This window comes from Danio rerio, chromosome 25 (assembly GCF_052040795.2).
Source record: "Danio rerio strain M-AB ecotype USA chromosome 25, GRCz13ab, whole genome shotgun sequence".
In the NCBI taxonomy this organism is placed as follows: Eukaryota; Metazoa; Chordata; class Actinopteri; order Cypriniformes; family Danionidae; genus Danio; species Danio rerio.
In genome coordinates this window covers 14,889,119-14,913,409 of record NC_141045.1, presented here as the reverse complement: position 1 = coordinate 14,913,409, position 24,291 = coordinate 14,889,119, and the positions used below count along the sequence as shown (strand labels likewise).

At 38.7% G+C, this 24,291-nt stretch overlaps 3 protein-coding genes across 9 annotated transcripts; 1 reads left to right on the top strand and 2 right to left on the bottom strand.

Moving 5' to 3' along the window:
• Positions 1 to 9,428, bottom strand: usb1 (U6 snRNA biogenesis 1). 4 transcript variants are annotated; one of them, XM_088651686.1, is made up of 7 exons: positions 9,192 to 9,428; positions 8,903 to 9,111; positions 6,313 to 6,496; positions 5,463 to 5,516; positions 1,360 to 1,465; positions 1,194 to 1,277; positions 1 to 1,065 (listed from the first exon to the last, which is right to left on the bottom strand). In XM_088651686.1, the coding sequence occupies exons 2-7, from the start codon at positions 9,012 to 9,014 to the stop codon at positions 961 to 963; spliced, it is 645 nt and encodes a 214-aa protein (XP_088507812.1). In that variant the 5' UTR covers positions 9,015 to 9,111; positions 9,192 to 9,428; the 3' UTR covers positions 1 to 960. The 4 variants fall into 4 exon arrangements, with proteins under 4 accessions (XP_088507812.1, XP_087166797.1, XP_087166796.1 ...); XM_087310671.1 differs by having other exon boundaries at positions 8,903 to 9,105; XM_087310670.1 differs by having other exon boundaries at positions 9,197 to 9,428.
• An 810-nt stretch (positions 9,429 to 10,238) lies between these two features.
• Positions 10,239 to 18,509, top strand: znf319b (zinc finger protein 319b). Of its 4 annotated transcripts, none has more exons than XM_087311954.1 (3): positions 10,239 to 10,589; positions 11,316 to 11,419; positions 12,043 to 18,509. In XM_087311954.1, exon 3 carries the CDS (start codon positions 12,306 to 12,308, stop codon positions 14,118 to 14,120), a length of 1,815 nt encoding a protein of 604 aa, XP_087168080.1. In that variant the 5' UTR covers positions 10,239 to 10,589; positions 11,316 to 11,419; positions 12,043 to 12,305; the 3' UTR covers positions 14,121 to 18,509. The 4 variants fall into 4 exon arrangements, with proteins under 4 accessions (XP_087168080.1, XP_087168079.1, XP_087168082.1 ...); XM_087311956.1 differs by lacking the exon at positions 10,239 to 10,589 and adding an exon at positions 10,782 to 11,222 and having other exon boundaries at positions 11,319 to 11,419; XM_087311955.1 differs by lacking the exon at positions 10,239 to 10,589 and adding an exon at positions 10,816 to 11,222.
• A 14-nt stretch (positions 18,510 to 18,523) lies between these two features.
• On the bottom strand, positions 18,524 to 24,142 carry cfap263 (cilia and flagella associated protein 263). Its single transcript, NM_001006061.1, is given in 8 exon segments — positions 18,524 to 18,652; positions 18,746 to 18,901; positions 20,875 to 20,982; positions 21,137 to 21,373; positions 22,566 to 22,721; positions 22,809 to 22,964; positions 23,737 to 23,854; positions 24,063 to 24,142. Coding segments are annotated over 8 exon segments (1,077 nt in total). The 5' UTR covers positions 24,134 to 24,142; the 3' UTR covers positions 18,524 to 18,577.
• Between the last annotated feature and the right edge of the window lie 149 nt (positions 24,143 to 24,291).

Sequence of the window (24,291 nt, the reverse complement as noted above, 5' to 3'; positions counted from 1 at the left end):
CTTGGTTCAAAACTGTATTCTGCCATCGATCGCCCAAGGAAGAATCAACAAATTACATCAGACTAAAATGGGAGAGAGAATCCAACCTAGTTATCTCAGAGGAAGATTGGTTGAATATCTGCTCAGTTCAGGCCACCTCTTCCAATTCTGGTATGTGGATAGATTTTTGCTGGAAGAATCTTACCAGATACTTTATAACCCCCAAATTAACATACAGGCAAACGCAGGAGAAGGACAGGGGGCAGTGCTGGAGGAAATGTGGAGAAGACTTGGCAAACCACTTTCACATATTTTGGAGTTTCCAAGCCATTCAGTCATATTTGAAGGACGTAATGCAAGTAATACATAATATTTTTGGTGATGATGTGGATCTTTCTTTTACAGCAATTTATCTGGGAAATATTGCAGCCAACTTAACGGTAAAAGAAAAGTATTTGTTAAAAATACTCCTAGCAACCAGTAAGAAAACTGTGACTCGAAAGTGGCTACAACTGGAACCCCCTACAAAATCTGAGTGGTTGGATATCATATCTAATGTTCAAAATATGGAGAGGATGACTTTTTCTTTAAAACTACAAATGGACAAATACCTGCAATATTGGGAGAAATGGATTGTACTTATGTCTTTACAGAGTGTAATCTGATTTATATATGTATTTGTTCATGTGACCTGTAAGGCAATATGTGACCTGTCAACTGTTCAATTAAGTTCTGGTGTTTTGTTGTGTTATTTATTTATTTTAATCTACTATTTGTATTTTTTCCCTTGTTTTTTTCCCCTTAAAAAACAGAGAAATAAAAATAAAGTATATAAAAAATGTGTGGTAAACTTATATTAAGATTTTGTTTTTAAATTTGTAATTCTAAGGGGGGAAAACCCTAGATTAAGAAATGAAAGTTGCAAATACCTCTTTAACATTTTTATATTTCATGTCTGACTAAGCATCGGTAGTGTTAGGATCATTGGAGGGGAAAAACAAAGACTTTATTTCCTGTCTTGCAGCGAAGCTCGTTGCAGTTTAGCCTTGCATGGAATGGCCCATCTTCATGAGCGTCAATAAGACCCTGCAACAAAGTTCAATCAAAAGTTGTATTAGTTCAGAAAGCTACATAAAAAACAGCCATAACCTTTGACTTTCATCAATACATGTGCTTGTTTAGGTTGTGGTACAGGAGTGTGTCCGGGCTCCTACCTGCAATTCTAATAAACATGCCTTTTTCAACCTTTCCGTTTGATCCCCCACACACCAAGCGAGACTTATGTGGAAAGAAGGATCCTAGAATGGGCAGATAAAAGTGTTATATGACAACCGATTATATTTAAACATTACAAATGTGGTGAGGATGTCAAATGTTAACCTCATAAAAGGTGCTAAGGTTGAATTCTTTCATGGTTTCATCCACTATTTTGCTAAGCTCAAGCAAGTGAGGCGTTCCAGTGGAGACTTCCATCCCAAGAAAAGTCCTGCGTCAACAATAAAATATCATTGATTGAAGTAAATAAATGAATAACACATATCCTAGTTAAGCCTAAAGGCTCATTCACACAAATGAAGACACTGTTTATTATAAAGGCCATGCTGCAGGTTTGTTTTTGTAGCTTTGTTCTTATTGAACAACATTGCAATACAAAAAAAAATAAACTAGCATACTGTGGTTTGTATGGTTGAATCTTGTGTCATCATGTCCTGTTTTTGGTTTGTTTAGAATACATATCTTTGGTCAATCTTGCGGTCACAGTTCATTTCTTTGGAAACCTTTCTTTTTCTCCTCAGGTCTCACTTCACTTCTTTATTTGGATGGCGGCATTTACACTTATTCACGTTAACAGCAATCACACCCAATGTGGCAGGTGTGAACTCACCCTTAAGATGCTTTTGCACTGCATTGATGTGCGTGGCTCATTGATTGACTCATTTCCACTGTGTTCTATACTTTGTACTTTTTGCAGTGAGGTTTCAAGGAAGCCATACAATTACCAAAATGTGACGCATGCACACTGCTGATCACTGATTGGTCTGAAAGAATCGTCACTATGATTGTCAATGAGTGTTTACATGGACATCAGTAATCGAATTATTTGCCCTAATCTGAGTAAGACAATAACATGATTAAGGTGTTTACTTGAGTTGCTTTTTGAATGTTCCTTTCATGATCCCGTTTTACTAGGGATGTAACGGTATTGTAAATACCGTCATACCGCAATATTAATTTTTTTCGATATTACCGAAGTCGCATGACTCGGTAAAACTATAGGTCTTCTGAGAAAATTTGCTCAGGCGAATGAAGCGAACGGGAGGTAACGAAAACTACAATTGCCATCAGCCCATGCTTGACCATCATCCCTTGCGGTCTGTTGTTGCTAAAGATCCAGTAATGCGGAAATGGAGTGTGCTGCTAGAAGCGGGGATGAAAAGAGCTGGAAAACTCTTACACGCACAGTTCAGTCCTGCATTATCTCCGTGTAAGTTCAGACTTCGCAAGTTTGATCAAGGCTGCAGTCTCTTCTTCTCAGTTTGATATGGAAAAGCAGATTATACCGAGGACACGGGTAAATCTTCAAAGGGAACAGTGTACTTTATAACTTCATTCACATCACCCTGGCTTCGTTGTTTCACTTTCTCAACAATAAAATGTAAACATGATTTAAGGAACTGCCTATTTTCATTTTAATATTAGCAGCTTAGACAGCAGAAATGTTGAGGCGCCGTGCTGCATAAGATGAGCGTCATCTTCACTGTGTGGATATTTATAACAAAACGGAGCCGATAACAACTGCCTCCTTTCAATTTCAGTGAAAATACGAAACACAGCCTCTCTTTTGCTGAGTATCAGTTTTAAGAATCGATAATGGCCATTTTAAAAGTATAATATACAATAAGTTTATACATTATAGGAAATAAAGGCAAGCGATCAGTCAATATACAGAATGTACGTGCTTACATTAATCATTAACTTATCTTTGCGCTCAGCCAAAACACGTTACCTGAGAACAAGTAATAGATTCCAATGCCCAAAGTCAGGGAATATGTCGTTAGATAAAGACAACAAGATAAATGAAATATCCCGTTTAATAAATATAGTGAGATTAGATCCAGCGGGAGATGCTTGATGAGAAGTCCGACTAGCAGAGCTCTCATCTGGGTAGATGGGCTGAGTGTGATTAAATGTTGAATGTGATGAGTTTTCAACAATACTAAATTGAAACTTTATTTTTTTACATGGTTTAATAATTTTTTGTTATTAAAATTGAAGTTCCTGTTTCAAAGCTTACAGATAGATGGCTAATTTGTATGTCATTGACACTTTTGGCACTTTTTTGGAGTATTTTCATAAGTTTTGTTTTTTCCTGTAAATGATTCAATAAATACCGTACCGCGACATTCATACCGAGGTATTACCGTACCGTGAAATTCTGATACCGTTACATCCCTACGTTTTACATAATAAAGCACATAGATTGATTAACGTCATTGTGTCACCACACTATCCACATTTCCTCCTGAGTTTTGTGTCATTTCAGGGGTTTCATTTTTAATTTGTTGACTTTAACTGCAGTTCGGTGCTTTCACTTTCATTCAGGAACATTTCATTCATGTCCTAGTGACAAACGAGATATTGGATGCGAGTATGAACTGCTGGAAGAGTGTTGTTATAATGAAATTTGATACCGCATGCTGAATGGAAAAACAAAAATCAGCATTTTGTGTGTCTGTGGTCCTTTAATGCCTCTGTAGGTGCAGAGAAGTGTCAAACAGCCGTGTGTGTTTTGACTATACTGTCGGAAAATGCAGGAAAATCCTACCATGACAGTAATAGTTTGATTAAGGTGTTTACATGTCTGTACTGCACTGCAATAATGCGACTCAAATAATACTCCACATGTCTCAATCTGATTTCTGTTTAGTTCGATAATGAACTTAATAGGATTAAATTAATCAAAAGTCACAGTTTACATGGTAGACTCTTAATCAGAGGATTGTCTTAAGTCACATTAAAATCGTATTATTGGTGTCCATGTTAACATACTCATTGATCTGATTAAGGTTATAATTGAATTTAACAGAAATCGAAGTGTGGTTTATTTATAAACAAACTTCGAGAGGATCACGTGCTTATGATAAACATGGTTAGCACCTCATTAGCTCTGTAATCTGATTACGGAAGGATTATAAATAACCAAAGTTTTTCACTCCAGTTATCTTCGTCTTGAAGCTTCCCCCTCTTCCACCCCTACATCCTCCCCTTTTTTTCGATAGGGCAACACGGTGGCCCAATGACTAGCACTGTTGCCTCACAGCAAGAACACCGCTGGTTCAACCGCCTATCAGGCTTGTTGGTGTTTCTGAGCGGAGTTTCCATATTCTCCCCATGTTTGCGTGGGTTTCCCCCAGGTTCCCCGATTTCCTCCCACCGTCCAAAAACTAAACCATAGCTAATCGACTAAAACAAATTACCACCCAAGACAACCATAGTTTACCCTTCTTACACAGAGACAAGCAGGGGAGTTATCGAGGCCTACATGAGCACAAACTCCCCTCTTGCCCTTCTAACGGGAGGGAGCCCCGGGCTCGAGGGGATAACGAGCTCAGGCCTCTCTCCCGGGACAGCATGCCAATTACGTACATGTGGAGTATGCCGATTTTAGCCGCATTATTGAAGTGCAGTAGACATGTGAACTCCGCAATCAAACTATTATTGTTGCGTAGGATTTTTTACCGCGTTTTGCGACAGGATAGTCCACACACACACACACACACACACACACACACACACAGGGCTGTTTGACACTATTCTTTGCACTTACCAGGTCATTGAAGGACCACAAACACATACACCATGAAATGCGGAGGTATTTTTTCTCCCATTCCACGTGCGGTATCAAAATTCATTAAAACAACACTCTTCCAGCAGTTCATACATCCAAAATCTCGTTTGTCACAGAGGCATGAATGAAATATTCCTGAATGAAAGTGAAAGTGCTAAACTGCAGTTAAAGTCAACAAATTAAAAATGAAACTGCGGAGGAAATGTGGATAGCGCAGTGAGGCAATGACGTTAATCAAATTATGTGCTATAACAAGTAAAACAGGATCACGATAAGAACCTTCAAAAAGCAAATCATGCAAGCATTCATTGGTAGCATCCATTGCCTCTGTGTTGTGGGTTGGTGTGTGTCATGCGTTTGTTTAGATCTGGATGATATCACAGCAGTGGAGGCTGTGCAACTACAGCGATAATCCCACTAAACTGCTGTGGAAAAGTGGCTTTAGTGCGGGGATAGTAGATTACAGTTGTTGTTTTTTTCAATCCACAAATGAAAACAATTATTCTGAATATTATCACATCAATATAATTCCTCTGTGGTGTGAACTTATCCACTTTAATACATTTAGGACAAGTATTAAAACATTACGTCTATCATCCTTGGTGCGAATGAGCCTTAAGTAGTAATGAAATACCTCGTCTTTTCAGCATTAGAATACACCTTCAGTTTATAGGCCACACAGTAAAACCTGTGGAGAGAGTACATTCAGATAGCAGGAACATGATGTATTGATGTACATGACGTGTTTCTCAACCACGTTCCATGGCAGACCACCAGCTCTGCCCATGGCTTTTTCTCAATGTGCTTTCTTCAGCATTCTTGTATTCTCATGTAACGTCAACCGCCAAAGTTGAAATCCAAAACTCACAAACAGAGATTGCATAAAAGTTCCCGGATGTGTTCTTGACATCGAGGATGCTGCGATGCAGACTTGAGGGCAAAACTCACTCAAGAAGTCTCAGAAGAATGCATCTCATTTCTCACAGGATGCTTTCTCCCTTATCGCCATCTCCCGAGTTCATTCTTCTGAGGTAACCAGGTAAAAACAGTTTACACGAGAACACAGGTATAACCCGTCGGTCCTACATAACCCAACCCACTCCGAGCTGGGATCAAACCGGCGACCCTCCGCATGGGAGTCGGTTGCTCTACCAAGGAGGCTAAAGACTATAGCCTCTAGCGTCTGTCGCTAGAGCACGTTTTGAAGTCAGAGGAGAGAGATTTACCTGCACAGAACTTCACTAGCTGGCCTCCGTTAAACGGATGCGTTCTCTGCATTCTTGGAATTGAGAAACAGCCCATGTCTCCCTAACCAAACACCTGATTCATTAGCTCATTGGCAGAGAATGAAAAACCTATAATGGGTGTGACAGACAAAGGAGACATCCAAAACATGCAGTGCTGGTGGTCTTCCAGAAATGTGGTTGAGAAACACTGATATATGGTCAAATGAAAATATGAGGATTTGAATATTTCAAACTGACTTCTGGAAGTGTGTCAGACTGGTCCGAATAGACTGGACAAATGGTTGAATCCAGTGATGGCGCAGGACCACGGTCTTTGAGAGACTGAGGTGAAACTCTTCAGAAACTGTCAGAGGGATGTCGTGAGCTTCTGCAGCTGCCATCATTTTATTGAGCACTTCCAGAAAGGCCTCCTCAGGATCATCTGAAATTTAGGCAGGAAGGGTGTTAAGGCCCGTTTTCTGTGTCCCTTGTATTTGGATTTTTATAACAACAGTCTACATCATTTTTTACATTCGGTATCCACTACTACTGAATAAACAAACCGTTGTAAGTATGTGGCTTATTAGTGAACAAGGTGTGAATGTCCATTTAAAAATCACAAAGTAAAGTTATTTCCTGCGACATAAATCATATATGCATGTAATAAACATACTAAAATAAACAGAATACATATTCCAGGATTTAATTATAAATAAAATTATAAACTATATCAAGGTGCAAACATTTAGACTTTATAATGATATGAATGACTTAACCCTTTGCAGATATTCTTGTCTTTACTCTTGCTATTAGTATTTATTTTTAGATCTATGCTCTGACAAACTGGGTTCACCTCTGGGCCATTCTAGCCAATAGCATAATAGCAGCAACTGCAGAGAGAGGGTATAAAGATCATAATGTTCCATGTGATTGGTCAAACTTAGATTAACAACCTATGCATGCAACACACAAATGCTTGGCACTAGGCATGTCACAATAATAAATATATCTACTTATCGCACAACACATGGACATGACCTCAATCATTCTTAGACATACAATATACACTCACTGGCCACTTTATTAGGTACACCTTACTAGTAATGGGTTGGACCTCCTTTTGCCTTCATAACTACCTTAATCCTTTATGGCGTAGATTTAACAAGGTACTGGAAATATTCCTTAGAGATTTTGGTCCATATTGACATGATAGCATCACGCAGTTGCTGCAGATTTGTCGGCTGCACATCCATGATGCGAATCTCCCATTCCACCACATACCAAAGGTGCTCTATTGGATTCGGATCTGGTGACTGTGGAGGCCATTTGAATACAGTTACCTTTCTTGTCATGTTCAAGAAACCAGTCTGAGACGATTTGCGCTTTATGATATACACCATAACAGTTTATGGCAGGTTATCTTGCTGGAAGTAGCCATCAAAAGATGGGTACACAGTGGTCAAGAAGGGATGGACATGGTCAGCAAAAATACTCAAGTAAGCTGTGACACGATTTGACGTGATGCTTAATTGGTACTAATGGGCTCAAAGTGTGCCAAGAAAATATGCCCCACAGCATTACACCATCACCACCAGCCTGAATTGTTGATACAAAGCAGGATGGATCCATGCTTTCATGTTATTGATGGCAAATTGTAACCCCACCATCCGAATGTCATAGCAGACGAGACTCATCAGAGCTGGCAATGTTTTTCCAATCTTCTATTAATCCTAGAGATGGTTTACAATCTTGTAAACCCTAGAGATGGTTGTGCATGAAAATCCCAGAAGATCAACAGTTCTAAAAAACTTAGCCCAGCTTGTCCATACCAACAACAATGCCACGTTCAAAGTCACTTAAATCACCTCTCCTCCCCATTCTGATGCTCCGTTTGTACTGCAATAAATCGTCTTGACCATGTCTACATGCCTATATGCATTGAGTTGCTGCCATGTGATTGGCTGATTAGAAATGTGTCTTAACGAGCAGTTGGACAGCTGTACCTAATAAAGTGGCCGGTGAGTGTACAGTATATCTCCCATACATTAAAAAAAATAATTAACAATTCTAGCAACATGTTAGTTGATGGCGCAACCTTTCAATCTCTATTGAATCAGTGTCAGTATTGTTTAAAGAACACTAGTGTTTACTGTAAGTTCCTATTGTATACTTTCACTAAGGTGTCTGGAAAATGAAAATAGATCTGGTAGCAGATATCACAGCCTCTGTTGCTTTTTACATTGCACTTTTTTGTTAACATTTATTATTATCTATTTGTTTAGGATATTATGATTTCAATGCGTAGTTATTAAATTGTTGAAATGACTATAAATAAATAAATAATATTCTTAAGAATTGAATAGTATGTGTTCTTTGGAAGAGTTTTGTACTTGCATTTTAATGCTATATTGTCATTCTGGCATTATATAATGAGTGGCATAAAATGGTCTTAAAACGACAATAATATTGTTTATCGCAAAATATTTTGGTGCAATATATCGTGACAGGCCTAATTGACAACTTAAAATGTCATTTATGGCACCTCTTTACGATAATTTTTCTATAAATCGTGCAGACTTGATTTTAACTACCATTTTGTTCGTAATTAAAATAAACTGATGTTTTAAATTGCTTGTTTGGTCAGTGGAAGGAGAAAAGGGAACTTTTGTTGCTGTTTGAACACATTTACTCTGCAAACGTAACCCAACCATAACTGTTTTCGACTACCTTTGACAGTGGTTGAATGAGAACAAGCTCAAAGCATTTGACACCTGCATTAACCACTTGTGAATTTAAGTAAAATTCATATTAACACTAAGTATAAATGACATTCATATAAATGGCTTACAAGGAAAGAAGACATATGTGGCCCAGTTTCCTCGCTCGTGCTGGAAGGAGCGCAGTCGACCTCCATGTTCTTCACTTTTATCAGTCCACAGTTCTTCTGAATCTCTGAACATCTCCTTTACACTCTCAGGAAGAGGCAGACGAGGCGTCAAGTGGCTGGATTTACACACTTTTCTTTGAGCAGATCCATGATCCAGAGCTTCACTGTTGTTGTGTGTATAAAACAAAATGTAATGCCCTGCATATTAAATAAAATAAATCTAATGCAAGAAATAGAAGATTAAACGCACCAAACCTGGTTTCAGTGTCTAGTTTTTGCCTTTTCCCTGAAGGTGATGAAGAGCTTCCAGATTCCTCTTCAGAACTGCTGCTACTGTAATTGACAATCATGGCGAGGCAAAAAATCCTTTTAAAACTATTTATTTTAGAAGAATGTCATCTCAGACACGTGAGGATACTGTTATTATGAAAAGTTTTTTTCGATAATATTCAATGGCGCCGCTGCGTCTTATCGCCCCTTTACAACTAACTTGAGGATTCATTAAAGAACCGATTCGTTGAATCGGATCTTTTTTTTATGCAATTGCATTCGTTTAACCGACAAGAACAATTCAATCACAAATATTAACGAAGCCGCCTGGTAATTTCTGCAGAAGATGAATGAATCGAAAACCAAGTATAATATATAAGGTGAAAACTTTAGTAAATGAATTTTTTAAGTGTGTTCATACGTTGTATAGGGAAGATTTATATACAAACTTAAACGAAACAATAGTAATATTTTCTGTTCATCGTCTAAATCCTATATTTATTCACATTTTCATATTATATTGCTAAATAATGTTTGATTTAAACGAATGATACTATTTGCTGTTCGGTTTGGAACCAGTTTTTTTTTAACTGAGTCGAAATAATCGACTCGGAATATGATTCGGATCTCTCACTGAAAACAAACTGTGCCTCATCACACAGCGTCCCACTACAGCAACGATTGATTCAAACAGTTCCGGCTGTTTTGCATTTCGCTAAAAAATAAAACAAAGGCTTTCAACATGACAAGAACCCATATAAAACACTCGTGCATCTATACACTTATAATTTGACAACCGCATGTTTACATGAACAAAATGTTGACGTTTATTTTTCATACTAAAATCCAGTCATTTACAACAATTACCCAAAAAGTGTTATAATATGAAATTACTTGTCTGTAATCCTGAAAACAATTGTAAACACATTTAATGTGTAGCGGTTCAGTTTTTAGTATGAATATGTATTTGTAAAAAGTAATTTTTAAATAATATTCATGAAGTTCCGGTGTGTTTTGTGAAGATGCCAGTTATGTGTTATTCAGGTTCCCGTGCGGCTGTCGGGGGTTTCGGTGGTCAGCGGTATAAGCCCGAAATAAAATCCGCTATGTGTCGGGCTCTTTTCGCCAGGCAGCTCCTATAAGTGTGCTGCAACCCCCGAAAAGCCTGTAACCGATTTTTATCGAAACAACCATAGAGAGATCCGGAGCTTCGGCGGGGTTTTCATGTGTTTTTGTAGGCACTGGTCAGGGGGTGCGGCCTACTAGAAACCGCGGATCGGCGAGAGGATTTACGGCCTTCAGAAACACCATAATCTCTATTTTCAATTGAACGTCTCTTCCTAAAAATAAACATGCGTGGAACTCGCTTCTGGAAAAGGTAATAAGCATTTCTGAATATAATTTAGAATGATGTTTGTGTTGCAAAGCTACAGTTAGCCTGTTAGCAAATTTCGCTATCCATTTTGCAAAGCTGTGTTTTCTTTCAGGTGACTGTAAAGCCCGCCTGTTTTATAAGTTATTCGGGTTTGTGTTGTGTATAAACATCAGTGATGCCTAGCATTTGAATTTTGTCACCGGCTTTTATGCACCGCGATAAAAAACGCGAAGATGTGTGCGCGAATTTTGTGTAAACAACCGAGCAGCGGACAAGGATCTGTCGTCAATTATTTTTATGTACCACGGTATTTTCATAGCCACACATGCGCGCCTATCGGACAGGTGTACAGATATCTCTTAAAATGGGCCAGTTTTGTGTTTTAAACACGTTCTGTAATGCAAACTTTCAGCAGAAAAGCCGAGGGGTGTTAACTAGACTGATGCTCCTACATGGGTAAATTCTTATTTGAATATTAGTCCGCCCTATCAAGTATTATTTTAAGCTGTCGTTTCGAGATAACTCGTTAGGTTTTTTATTTGTATCTTTATGATTTAAACCCAGTCTATTGCTTTTTTGCTGAAAAAAGAAACTTTCCAGAAGTGGCTTACATTTTTACACTGAAGTTGCATATTTGTAAGTTTTACAACAAAGCGATCTGTTGGATTGAAAGAGCAAGCATAACTTGCCTGGACGTTATATATCATTGTTTTTACATTTACTTTTAAGCAGGCACAGAGCAGCTTTAAAGATCACTTGTGTCAGCCAGCTAAAGTTCTCACTTGTGGAAAAAATGGACTTCAACTGCGGGAGATCAGACAATCATATGGACAGTCAGTTGAATTTGTACAATTATAATACTCCAAACACATTCAATTATACAAGCATGCAATATCTGGCTCTCATTGGTTATTGCTTACTTTTTGAGTAGGACCGGGAAGGCCCTTACTGATTATTCATTCATTCATTCATTCATTTTCTTTTCGGCTTAGTCCCATACACTCTCATTCACACACATACACTACTAGTACTGACAATTAAGCTTACCCATTGAAACTGTGGGGGGAAACCGGAGCACCTGGAGGAAACCCATGCGAACACAGGGAGAACATGCAAACTTCACACGGAAATGAGCGACCATCTTGCTGTGAGGCGACAGTGCTACCCACTACGCCATCCTAGAACTAGTCAAACAGTAGTAATTTTATTTGAACTAAAGGCTATTATATATATATAAAGGGGGCTTTATACTGTGTGCCAGTTCTAGATAAGGCTTTCTTTGTAAAATTTGAATTGACATAATGTGCAAAGACAACTTTCAACTTATTATTGAATTACATATTTTGATACCAACAACTGGCTCAACTTCCTTTTTGTAGAGCTCTGCAATGTGATGAGCTGTAGTGTTTTGTTGAATGCATTTAATCTAATCTTTACCCTTATCTTCCTTCTACAGGAGATGAAGAAGCTCAAGTCCTTTTAAACTTTTGGATGTGGCTCACATCCATGTCAGTTCTTTGTTAAAATCAAACCATAACGTGTTGTTGACACGTTTCACTTTTTTCTCCATTTGTCGTCCTCACAAGAGCTGTCAAAATAAGTTCCTCTCTGCCTCCCCACCTTTCCCATCGCGGGCAGCCCAGCAATCCCTTCCCCCTGAATTCATCTGGAAAGAGGTCCAACTACAGCTCAAAGCTGAATCCATACACTAGAGCCCGGATGACGGAGGCGTGGCAGCAGCATGCTGTTGCCCCGCCTCCAGTGGTGCACACCATCCCACCAGGGGCAGATGCACTGGGCTGCACCGTCTATGGCATCGTCCTCCAGCCGGACACGACATTGCAGCAACAACAGCAGCAGCAACAACAACAGCAGCAGCACCACAGTCAGCAACACAACCAACAGCAGCAGCACCCGGCACAATCACAGCAGCCCTCACTGCATGTAGGCAATGAGGGAGGACATAAATGTGGTGCTTGTGGCCATGACATCTCCCATTTGGCTAATCCACATGAGCACCAGTGCATGGTAAGCCAAGACCGTTCATTTCAGTGCACGCAGTGTCTAAAGATCTTCCACCAAGCCACCGACCTGTTGGAGCACCAATGCGTGCAGGTGGAACAGAAACCCTTTGTTTGTGGAGTGTGCAAAATGGGCTTCTCCCTGCTAACTTCATTAGCACAGCATCACAATGCACATAACAGCGGCAACCCCATGAAGTGCTCTATATGTGAAAAAACCTATCGGCCGGGCTCTGGAAACGCCACCCCAACTTCATCATCGGCTACCCCAGGGCAGCCATCAAATGATGAAGCATCGTCCAGTGGCAGCGCTGCTGTTGGGACATCAGGCCAGCCTACGTTTGAGCCTTCACATCCTGACAGACCCTACAAGTGTTCAGTGTGCACCAAGGGCTTCCGTCACTTATCTGAGCTGACCCGTCACGAACGTGTCCACACTGGTGAAAAGCCGTTTAAATGTGAAACATGCGACAAAAGCTTCAGCCAGTCATCTCATCTAGCCCACCACCAGCGTACCCACAGCTCTGAACGGCCATTCAAGTGCGCAGTGTGCGAAAAGAGCTTCAAGCATCGCTCCCATCTAGTCCGTCACATGTATGCCCACTCGGGCGAGCACTTGTTCAAGTGCAACCTTTGCGAGTTGCATTTCAAAGAGTCTTCCGAGCTCCTCCATCACCAGTGTCAGCCTCAGGGTGCTCGGCCATTTCGCTGTGCCACTTGTGGGAAGGGATTCAAGCGTCCTTCCGACCTGAGGCAACACGAACGCACTCACTCGGAGGAACGCCCATTCCACTGTGAAGACTGCCAGATGAGCTTTAAACAACAATACGCCCTGGTGCGCCACCGACGTACACACAAGCCCTCCGCTGACCGCCCTTTCAAATGCAACCTGTGCGACAAGGGCTTCCTGCAGCCGTCACATCTGTTGTACCACCAGCATGTTCATGGCATGGACAACCTCTTCAAGTGTGCATCGTGTGGCAAGGGCTTCAGCCAGTCCGGGGAGCTGCTTCGTCACAAATGTGGTGAGTCTTCCTCAACACCCACAAATCCAGACAAGCCCTACAAGTGTGACGTGTGCGGAAAGGCTTACAAGAAGGCCACAACTCTACAGCGGCATCAGAACTCCCACTGCACAGAGAAACCTCTCAAGTGCTCGCTGTGTGACCGACGCTTCCTTTCCTCCTCAGAGTTTGTGCAGCATCGATGCGACCCATCCCGGGAGAAACCCCTGAAGTGTCCGGACTGTGAGAAGCGCTTCAAGTATTCCTCAGAGATGCAGCGCCACAGGCGCGTCCACACTGGAGAGAAGCCTTACAAGTGTGCCAGCTGTGACAAGGGCTTCAAGCAGCGTGAACATCTAGCCAAGCATCAAAGTGTGCATGCAAGAGATGCTCAGTTTAAATGTGTATGGTGTGGAGAGCGCTTTGCTGATCTAGGGGCCCTTCAGGAGCACACTGTCCAGCACACAGCTGAAGGTGGGGGCTACCCTGTGTCCTCTCTCATTCAATAACTTTTGCCCCTAGCTAAGATTTGAATTGAATTAGCAATCCTACCAAACTACCCTGGTCAATTTAATCCTTACAAGGCCCAGTAACCACACGATACCTCATTTTGTGAAAAATGTGCATATGCACAAGTAGTTATCCCTCAAGCAGCATACTTTGAATGAGTTTGATTGGCAACAAGTTAAAGATGAATTATCAGTTGTTGGTTTATATCTGAATCCTGGGAAATAGATCTACGAAGTCTATTCTATACAGCACTGTGACTACAGTCGGAAGGTATTTGACCTGCATCATGACTTGTTGAACAGATGTGGCTCACAATAGATGAGTTTCCAATGTCAAAAAAAAGTGTGTGTGCTAGTGCGTGCCAGGGCCAGACACCTTTACGTTGTCCTTCCCGAGTATGATCAGGCACCTCGGGACTTTCTCAAGGTCAACAGTCAGGTTTTTAAGGCCTGCTAAATACCTTTGTTCAAAAGCAGACTGGATGTGGATTAATTGAAATGAGACTTGTCAATTATGGTTTTGCCCATACTCAAACTTGTTCCTCTACTTTTAACCTATCCCAATGACACACAAGCCCCTTTCACACAGTGATACCAGTAAAAATCCGGAAAATTACCAGAATGACTTTACAGGTGCTGTTCACACAGGCAAGGACGTTCCGGAAAGGACCATACACACATCCATTCCAAAATACCAGTAAATTCTGACATCTCTAACCAAAAATGAGCTTTTGTCTTAAACTAGAAGGAGGTCAGTCCTTTCTTGATGGTTTCACTTTTATTTAAAACTTTAGCATTCATGTAACTGCTTTTGTCCCAGAGACAGACCAAATAACTAGGAACAAAATTCGCCAACATTACCATCCGGCAGAACAACAGCTTAACAGCTTTGTTTACATTGTGAGCAACTTCGATAAAAAGAAATGTTGGATAATTTTCGCATATTGAGATGTGGCCTACATTTGTGTTTGTGCTGCAGCTTGAGATCATTTTTAAAACGAAGGTCTACCTGTGTTGTAGGCTACTCAAATCTGACTCACAGAAGTGCTCCTTCTCGTGCACGCAGCTGATCGCAGAGTTGGCAGGTAAACTCAGCCGTTTATCATTCATCAAGCATTTTATCAATAATTGTTTTCCAAAGATCTCAAGGTCATAGAAACGTAAACTGACTATCAAGCAGCAGCTAAATGTGTCCGGAGAAAGATTTAAAGCTGTCAGTACATTCTAAACGTGAACACGCTCTTTCCGGCAATTCTCCTTCTGTGTTCACATAGAGTCTCTTTCCGGAAAATTGCCAAAACAAATTTACTCGTATTTTTAAAAAGGGCCAGTTTACACATGTTCCCTTTCTGGAAATTCCTTTGCTGGTAATTTTCCAGAAAAAGTCTGCATGTGTGAAAGGGGCTACAGCAGTGGTTTCAAATTTAATTCCCGGAGGGCCACAGGTCTTCATAATTTAGCACCAACCACCTCTAACTCACACCTGCTTAATAGTCTCTGGTAGTCTTGAAGACATTGATTAGTTTGATCAGCTGTGTTTGATTAGGGTTGGAGCAAAATTGCAGAGCTGCGACCCTCCAGGAATCGAGTTTGAGACCTATAAGCTACAGTGAGCATACACCTGGAGCAGTGGGCAGCTTTTGATTCCAATCCCCAAAGAGCAATTAGGGCAGGGGTGCCCAGACTTGGTCCTGGAGGGCCGGTATCCTGCTAAGTTTAGTTCCAACCCCAATTAGACACACCTGGGCTAGCTAATCACACTCTAACTAGGCTTTCTAGAAACATCCTTGCAGGTGTTTTGAGGCAAGTTGGAGCTAAAACCTGCAGGACACCAGCCCTACAGAATCGAGTTTGGCCACCCTTGAATTAGGGGTTAGGTGAGTTGCTCAGGGGCACCTCAGCTGGATATTGAAGATAAAGAAAACAGTTCATTCACTTATCCCATCTTCAACTCTTGGCAGGACTAGGAATTGAACCTGCAACCTTCTGATTACAAGTCCTACTCCTATTAAGTCTCTATTAAACCACATCTGCCCCCTGTTAAGGAATAACTGAAACAACTTTGGATTGCAATTGTATGAAGGAGAAATCGATCACAATTACACATCATGCTATTGCCCCTGCCTGGCCGGTGGTTAGTCCTGGCTCACACTAGACCTACGGTGGAAAAGTGGCTAATACTCCTTTTAGATTTCAATACCACAAGACAAAAAATGATTTGTTCTGCAACAGTTTGTTCAATCTTGAACCCTCACATTAAAAACAGCTGTCCATTTATAGTATTGCATTGAAGTACTAGATGAGTTACTGCTTACTTTGTGCCTCTATGTAATAACTCTACTCCGATCACTAGCCTTGCTCAAAAACGAGTACATTTTAATGCACATTTGGAGAACCTCCAACAGCCAACTGTGTGTTTAGTTTGCCCCACAGCTAAAGACAAAACAAAATGGGGGACGGAGTTGTGCTGTCATGAACTGTCGAAACTGTCTGTATATATCAATGTTGACTTTCCCCTCCTTGTGGCAACTAATGGTATGTACCAAAAACCATCATCGTACTGTACCACACCCTAATGGGACAGATTGTTAACCAGCAGAAGTATAACGACCTCAGACGGTCTCTACATTTCACTGAGATTATACGTAAATATATAGAATCTATATAGAAATGTAAACTTCAATCTTGTATACAAACGGTTCATATTACCACAAGAATCAGTTCAGCTGTCCTGACAAATTGCCTGAAAACCTGAAAAGGCTTCCTGTATTACTGTATGTACATAGTTAGTATGTATGCAACTTGTTTACCAGTCCTGTCATTAGATATTGTATTGTCTTTTCTTAAACTGCACCGCAATTTTATACGATTTTTTTCTTCATGTGTAGTTCATACAATTATTTACGTTTTGATTTGCCTTTTAAAGATTATTTTCAGTTTTTAAGATGTAGTTTTTGATTGTAAATGGTGTGTTTAAGGTTGTGTGAAAGTTGGATCCGTTTTTATAAAGGTTTTTTGCCCCTAGCCCCACTCTTTACCTAACAGGACTCATGTATTTGTTGTATAGTAACCTAAAGTGTCATCTTTACTCTGCTGTATAGATTTATCCATTTGATTAATCTCTTAATCTGCCAACATCCTGTCTTGCCTGCAGTCATTTGTACTTTCACAACATTACAGTCAGTCTTCTTCAAATTATTTTATAAAATCTATAGACTGTAAGTTCTTTAAGATACATTTTTAGTTTCCCTCAAAATCCAGGAGGGAAAGTGCTTACTTTGGGCCTCTAAGGCCTTAATTGCACGTTATTCAGATGTTTCTATTAGTATATTTCTTTGTTGCATACTCACAAGTGCGTTCATTTTAGATGTTTGTTTTTTTTGTACTGACATTTACTACAATTGTATTTACATTTTATTTAAAGGGTAAATGTAACTCATACAAGAGTAATATTAGTTTTTCCAAGAAGCTACCACTTTCTATGAGCCACAATTAAATTGAACCCAAAAAATGTCAGTTTTTATGTACCCCCACCAATCCCAATTTCACATGATCTTACCCAGGGGTACCTAAACTCGCTCTTGGAGGGCCGGCGTTCTGCCAATTTTAGCTCCTACTTGCTTTACCACACCTATAAGAGCTTGATTAGCTGGCCCAGGTATGTTTGTTTGGGGTTGAAACTAAACTTTGCATTACACTGGCCCTTCTAGGACCGAGTTTGGGCACCCCTGATCTTACCCGTGGCAAAGTGACATTGTCAGCTCTGTTGCTTATGCAGTATTACCCATTGAGAAACATCGTCCCCTTTCACACTTAGGTTTTCCCTAGTACTGTACAGCAGGGTTAGAGGTCATGGTGATCCTTTGGCCTTAAGCAGAGGTGTCTAGTTTCACTGTAGAACCCTTTGGCACCATTTTATTTTCGCTTTAAGGTATCTATTCTTTGTTTTAATTATGAAGGGGCTTTTTTGTTGCTGTAGGCATTAAGAATCAAAGAGCAGTCGGATTTGAAAAGTATATTGTGTTTTTTTGTTTATGCTTTCACATTTATATATTAAGTTTTTTATTAATATTGTTTAAAATGTCTATATAAATATCTATATTCTTGGCAGAAGTGTCAAGACCACAGAGAAATGTTACATTTAATGGCTTTTCTCTGGTTTTGAGACCTCTTCACCCGTGCATGCCTGCTGTGTTAGTTCCCGTTATCTGTTCCAAGTTTTTGCGCTTCCGAGCGCACGTACTTCACCTTAGCTTTTTTTCAAATTGTAGATTGTGAATGAGCTAGTAAGAAAACTTCATGTGGCGGTTGATGTGACATTAATGCTGAAATATCTGTATGTAGCATTTAATATACACAGCACTAACTAATAAACCTTTTCATTAATAATACACTGTTGTGAGTTTTTTTTGCTGTAATTGATTCAGATATAGTCATTTAGCATCTACTACTGCACGTTATATAGGAACTAGTCCAGCTCCAGCAGCAAATCGAAGCTTTTCCCAGGATTTTGTGTAGGTTTTTAATGCCATCTGGAAATAATGCAAGAATTTGAACATTAAAAACAAACAAACAAACATGTATTTAAATAATAAAAATGTATATAAAAACTTCAAAATCCTCACCTCTGCAATTTCTACCTTTCGTTCCCATTCTCTAACACTCTTCTGCAGCTGGCCATGGGACTCTTTAAGTTTGATATATTGGAGGACATGTGGTACGTGAAAGTCAGCCAACTGGTCCCTCAGCTTCCTGTTTAGAGCCTCTGCTTTGTGTCGCTCCTGTCAGGGGAAGAAGAAAAAAATCCATACTATGGGTTTTGGTCAGTGGAGTGCCAATCTAATTGCCTTTTAGGGCATGTTTACAGGACAATGATGTACATAAACTGTATGAAAAGTGTTTCTATTAAAATAATGTATTATGCATAGCAAGTGGATTGGCATTTCATGTAAATGACATGTTATTTATTGTTAAACACATAAGCAGCTTGATAATAAATGTTAAAACATGTTAGCAAAACGAATTGTTAGCTAAATTAACACTTTTAACATGTCTGTATATGTGAATTCACTTTAGAAACATGTTAACAAGATGCTGAGTATGTTATAATTGGGTTAGCAACATGCTAATTAATATTTAATAATATGTTAGTAGAACTTGTTGGAAAAATTATATAAACTTGCTAATGCATGGTAGAAATGTGAAATCAGACTAGCAACATGCAAATTTTGTTAGAAACATTAAGTACATGCAGAAATATGTTCATTTATCTAAGGCAAATGTTAGCAACATGCTAATTAATGCTAGATACATGTTAGCAACAAGATAACTTGATAGAACTTGTTGGAAAATTATATCAACTTGTTAATACATGTGGAAATGTGAAAACAGGCTAGCAACATGGTAATTCTTGTTAGAAACGTTAATTACATGCTGAATTTTTAATGCTAGTTCATGATAGAAATGTTCATTTATGTAAGGCAAATGTTAGCAACATGCTAACTAATACTAGATATAAGTTATCAACAAGATAACTTAGTAGAACTTGTTGGAAAATTAAAAGCAACTTAATGCATGGTAGAAATGTGAACTCAAGCTAGCATGCCAATTCTGGTTAGAAGTATGTTAACTACATGCAGAAATGTGTTAATGCTAATTCGTGCTAGAAACATTAATTTATGTAAGGCAAATGTAAGCAACATGCTAATTAATACTAGATGTATTAGCAACAAGATAACTCTGTAGAGCTTGTTGGAAAAAATAGCAACTTGCTGATGCATGGTAGAAATGTAAAATCAGGCAAGCAACATGCTAGTTCTTGTTACAAGCATAACTACATGCAGAAATTTGCACATGCTAATTCATGCTAAGAATCTGATAATTTATGTAAGGCAAATGTTAGCAGCATGCTAATAATACTAGATACATGTTAGCAACAAGATAACTTGGTTGAGCTTGTTGGAAAATTGCTAACAACTTGTTAATGCATGGTAGAAATGTGAAATCAGGCTAGCAACATGCTAATTCTTGTTAGAAGTATGTTAACTACATGCAGAAATGTGTTTATGCTAATTCGTGCAAGAAATATGTTAATTTATGTAAGGCAAATGTTAGCAACATGCTAATTAATACTAGATATGTTACCAACAAGATAACTTGATAGAGCTTGTTGGAAAAATGATAGCAACTTGCTAATGCATGGTAGAAATGTAAAATCAGGCTAGCAACATGCTAATTCTTGTTAGAAGCATGTTAACTACATGCAGAAATATGTTTATGCTAATTCATGCTAGAAATATGTTTATTTATGTAACATGCTAATTAATACTAGAAACATGTTGATTATTGATAGGCCCGTGTTAACACCATGCTAAATTCTTGCTTAGCACATGCATGCTAGCAAAATGATGATAACTTGGTAAATCGTATTAGAAAGATGCCAGCAACTTGCTAATGATGCTACAAAATGTGAAGCCATCTTAGCAACTACATACCAACTACTTTGCAGCACACTACGAGCCACCTAGTAACACTACAGCAACTGCAACCTCTCAGAACACACTAGCAACTGCAAACGAGCAATTATGCATAGCAATTTCAGCAATTAATTTCAAGCTTTTAACTTTAAAACTTTCAGACAAACTTTATTTTTAATTTCTGCTCATGTTGTTACTGTGTAACGTTTGTTTTGGAAGTGAAGGTCTATTTCCAGGTCTGCAATTTTAGGAACGTTAAAGAATTGAATTATCCTGACCTCCTCCGCTTGCTCCGTCTCCTCCTCAATCTTAACCAGCAACTTCATCCGCAAAGCCGTGTCACTGCTCAGCATTTCTGACTCATTGGTCAAGATATGAAGCTTCTCCTACAAAATGGGGACATTGAGGAAATTCAAGACAGTACTTCGCTTATAGTTTAAGATCAGCAGCTCAATGCCAATAATTATCCATGCATTCCTGTCATAATACTAGATCAGCAAATATCATCAGACATAATCTACGTCTGACTGAGAATCTCACCTTATTAGAATTTAATGTCTGCAGTGTCTTCACGGCAAGCAGTTTGAGATTCACTTGTTTGAGGTTTTGCTCATCCAGCTGCTTCCGAAATCTGATGTTCTCAAACTTGAGCAGCTCAAAGTCCAACACTGTCACACCCTCAGCCATCTCCTCCTGTTGTCTGAGCTGGGCTTGCTGTTTTTTCTTGTGTGTGAGGAGTGCTGAATTTTTTCGGTGCAACTTCTCAATCAAAATGTCCTGGAAAGATTTGGATACTACGTTGTGATTTTTAAATTTGGTAATATAAATCATTAAAAAAAAGTAATTTCTGCCATTGTTTACTCAATCTGATTACCTTCCAAAGATTGTTTTGTCATTAATACACAAATTGCTTTTTTTTTATTAAATCTGAGAGATTTCTGTCCTTCCATTAAAATTCTATGTTAATGAATAAAAAATCAAAAAAAAAAAAAAAATCCATCTGAACTGAGACCAACATGTTTATGCATTAATCAGGAAAGTGTTTATAACAATCCAGTTTAATTTACAGTAGCTACATTTCCATCTGCCTATTTTTGCGCAGATTTTAGATGTGCGCATAAAGAAAACAGTTGATGGAAATGCCAAGATGTGCATAAATATTGAAAATGCGCAAAAAAAATGTACATAACTGAGTAGGGTAAACTTTTTATTCGCTAAGAACATATGAGCATAAACTACAATGGAAACACTTTCACCGAACAAATTCCAGTATGCGCAATAAAAAAGTCATGATTTTGTTTTAAATGATCATGTGATGGTAATAATGTGTTTAAATGGACGAACCAGCAGGCTGAGCACACCGTAAAATATCTAAAATGTTGTTTTGCTCATTTTAAAACCCCAGTATTGGTGTTATTATATTATTAATCACCACCAGAATTGTCAAGAACACCTTTAAACGCCAGCACGCGTTCATTGCATGTCAGCACATTGCCTTCTGAGGCGCAAGTCATTTATTAAATGAACAAAAGATTGACGCAGCTTCTCCTACCATATCAAATTGCATTTTACTGTTGATATTTGGTGCCAGATAATCAGGAATTAATGATTTTGTTCTTCTTTGACAACTTGGATGGAAATGCTTCATTTGAATGTCCTATATGCAATAATCCAGTTATGCGCATGAATTTAATTTGCATCTTTGGAACGAAATATAGCTAATGAAATTTGAGCTTCTGCAAAAGCCAATAAGATTTGTTCTCACACATCAATCAAGTTTGATTGACTGACTGATGCTTGATACAAATAGTTTTATTTGCTGAGCTCTATGAATGTTTTATACCATCAGAGTTTTGGGGTGAACAGACAATCAATAGAGGAACATAAATGTCTGATTTTTATTTAAATGTCTTATTTCATTGTGATCAAGAGTTCTAAAAATATATATAAACCTGAAGTTTTCTTTTACCTTGGCCTTTATTTTGTCCTCGATGTATCTCATGACCTTCTCCGCACTCATTGTCATGCTCTTTTTGTCTTCCAGCTCTTTAACAATGTTGCGTTTAAAATGGGAGCGTTCTTTTTTAATCTCCGCCAAGTGGATATCAGCTTCTTCCAGAGTTGCCTAAAGAGGGGAAAATCAGTTGTGTAAGCATACAAAATGTCTGTGTGTAGGCCTCGTTAGCTTGTTCTTTGTTTCATAACTAATGACCTTGTAATTGTCCAACTGTTTTTCTGAATGGATTTTCGCTATCTTCAAATCTTCAATCATCTTTTTGTAAACGCTTTTGGCAACAACACATTTCTGTTCCAATGTCAGGAGCTGTTGTCTCCCTGGGGTGCGTACTTTAGCTTTTCTTCCTGGAATCTGGTATGTAAAGATTTGCAAAGAATGATAAAAAATTAAACAGTAATGTATTCTTTAAAGCAGAGATGCCCAAAGTAGCACTCGCATGCCAAAATTAACCATCCCATCTGTAAAGAGAGGGCGAATGTTGGTAGTTGGGGTGAATGCCTTTGACAGAAATCGTCAATTTGAATAATGAATTTAATGTAATCTTTTGTTTCTTTTATTTATTGCTGAGCTACAAAAAAAGCAGCTGAAATTAAATGATTCAATTAAATGTTGTACATGAATCAGACTTTTAAAATGTAAATGCTGTCACTTGATGTACATCTTCAAGCATATAGGTAAAGGCAGGTGCAGCTCGACTAGTGTATTCAGCATTGAACTATTTGTGTTATAAATGGAATTGTTAAGTTCTTAAGTTCTTGTTAATCTATACTATTTTCATTTTAAAAAATGGTAAAAACGATACTGCATTAGATAATAAGTATGATTTAGTGGAACATTTTCTTTTTTTCTTTTTTGTAATATTACTGAAAAAAATGAGAAACTTCCCCTGGCAAATTAAATGTAAGTTAATGCAGTTTGGTATATATTCAGCCCAGAGCTCTCAATGAAGTTTTTTGGCCCTTTATAAGAAAAGTTTTGGACACCCCTGCTTTAAAGCATATTACACAGTTACACAAACACAATATTTCACCTCAGATTAATGAAAGACCTCACCAAGCACTGAACATTACGTTAGAACTGTACACACTTGTTTATCTTATTAACGTTAAACACAAATACGTACCTTTTCCGTTGACAAATTCTGCCATTTCCACACTGTTTCAAACGTCCGTAGGTCCAGTCGACTAATATATCGATCAAACAAATCAATCTCTGCATTAAGCGCTGCATTGGAAGTTAAACTGCGGAAAACACGAACACGTTATGAAAATATGACACAAAATGCTATACGACATAACTGTTTGCTGAAAGGATAAGCTAAGCTAAAATGCGGCGGCTCGTTCACCAAGATAAACCTAATCTATTTTCACTGTTTTAGTAAATATGACAGCAAGAATACGTTAGAACTGTATGTAAGTAAGCTTTTGTGCTTTAGTTTATGTCACTTACTTTAAGCCCACAAGTTCAACAAGTTGTTTTCGGTCTGTGCCGCTTTTGCTGTCCTCTGTCATTTCAGCCATGGTTGCTATGGGCAACAGTTTTGAGCACGTAAACAAAAGTAAAACGCATCCTTGACATACATTAGGAACGTTTCATATTTGACAAAGCAAAATGATAACGACTTTTATTCGTTTATAAGATGATAAATATACACAAAAATGTAAATAGGTGAATTAAA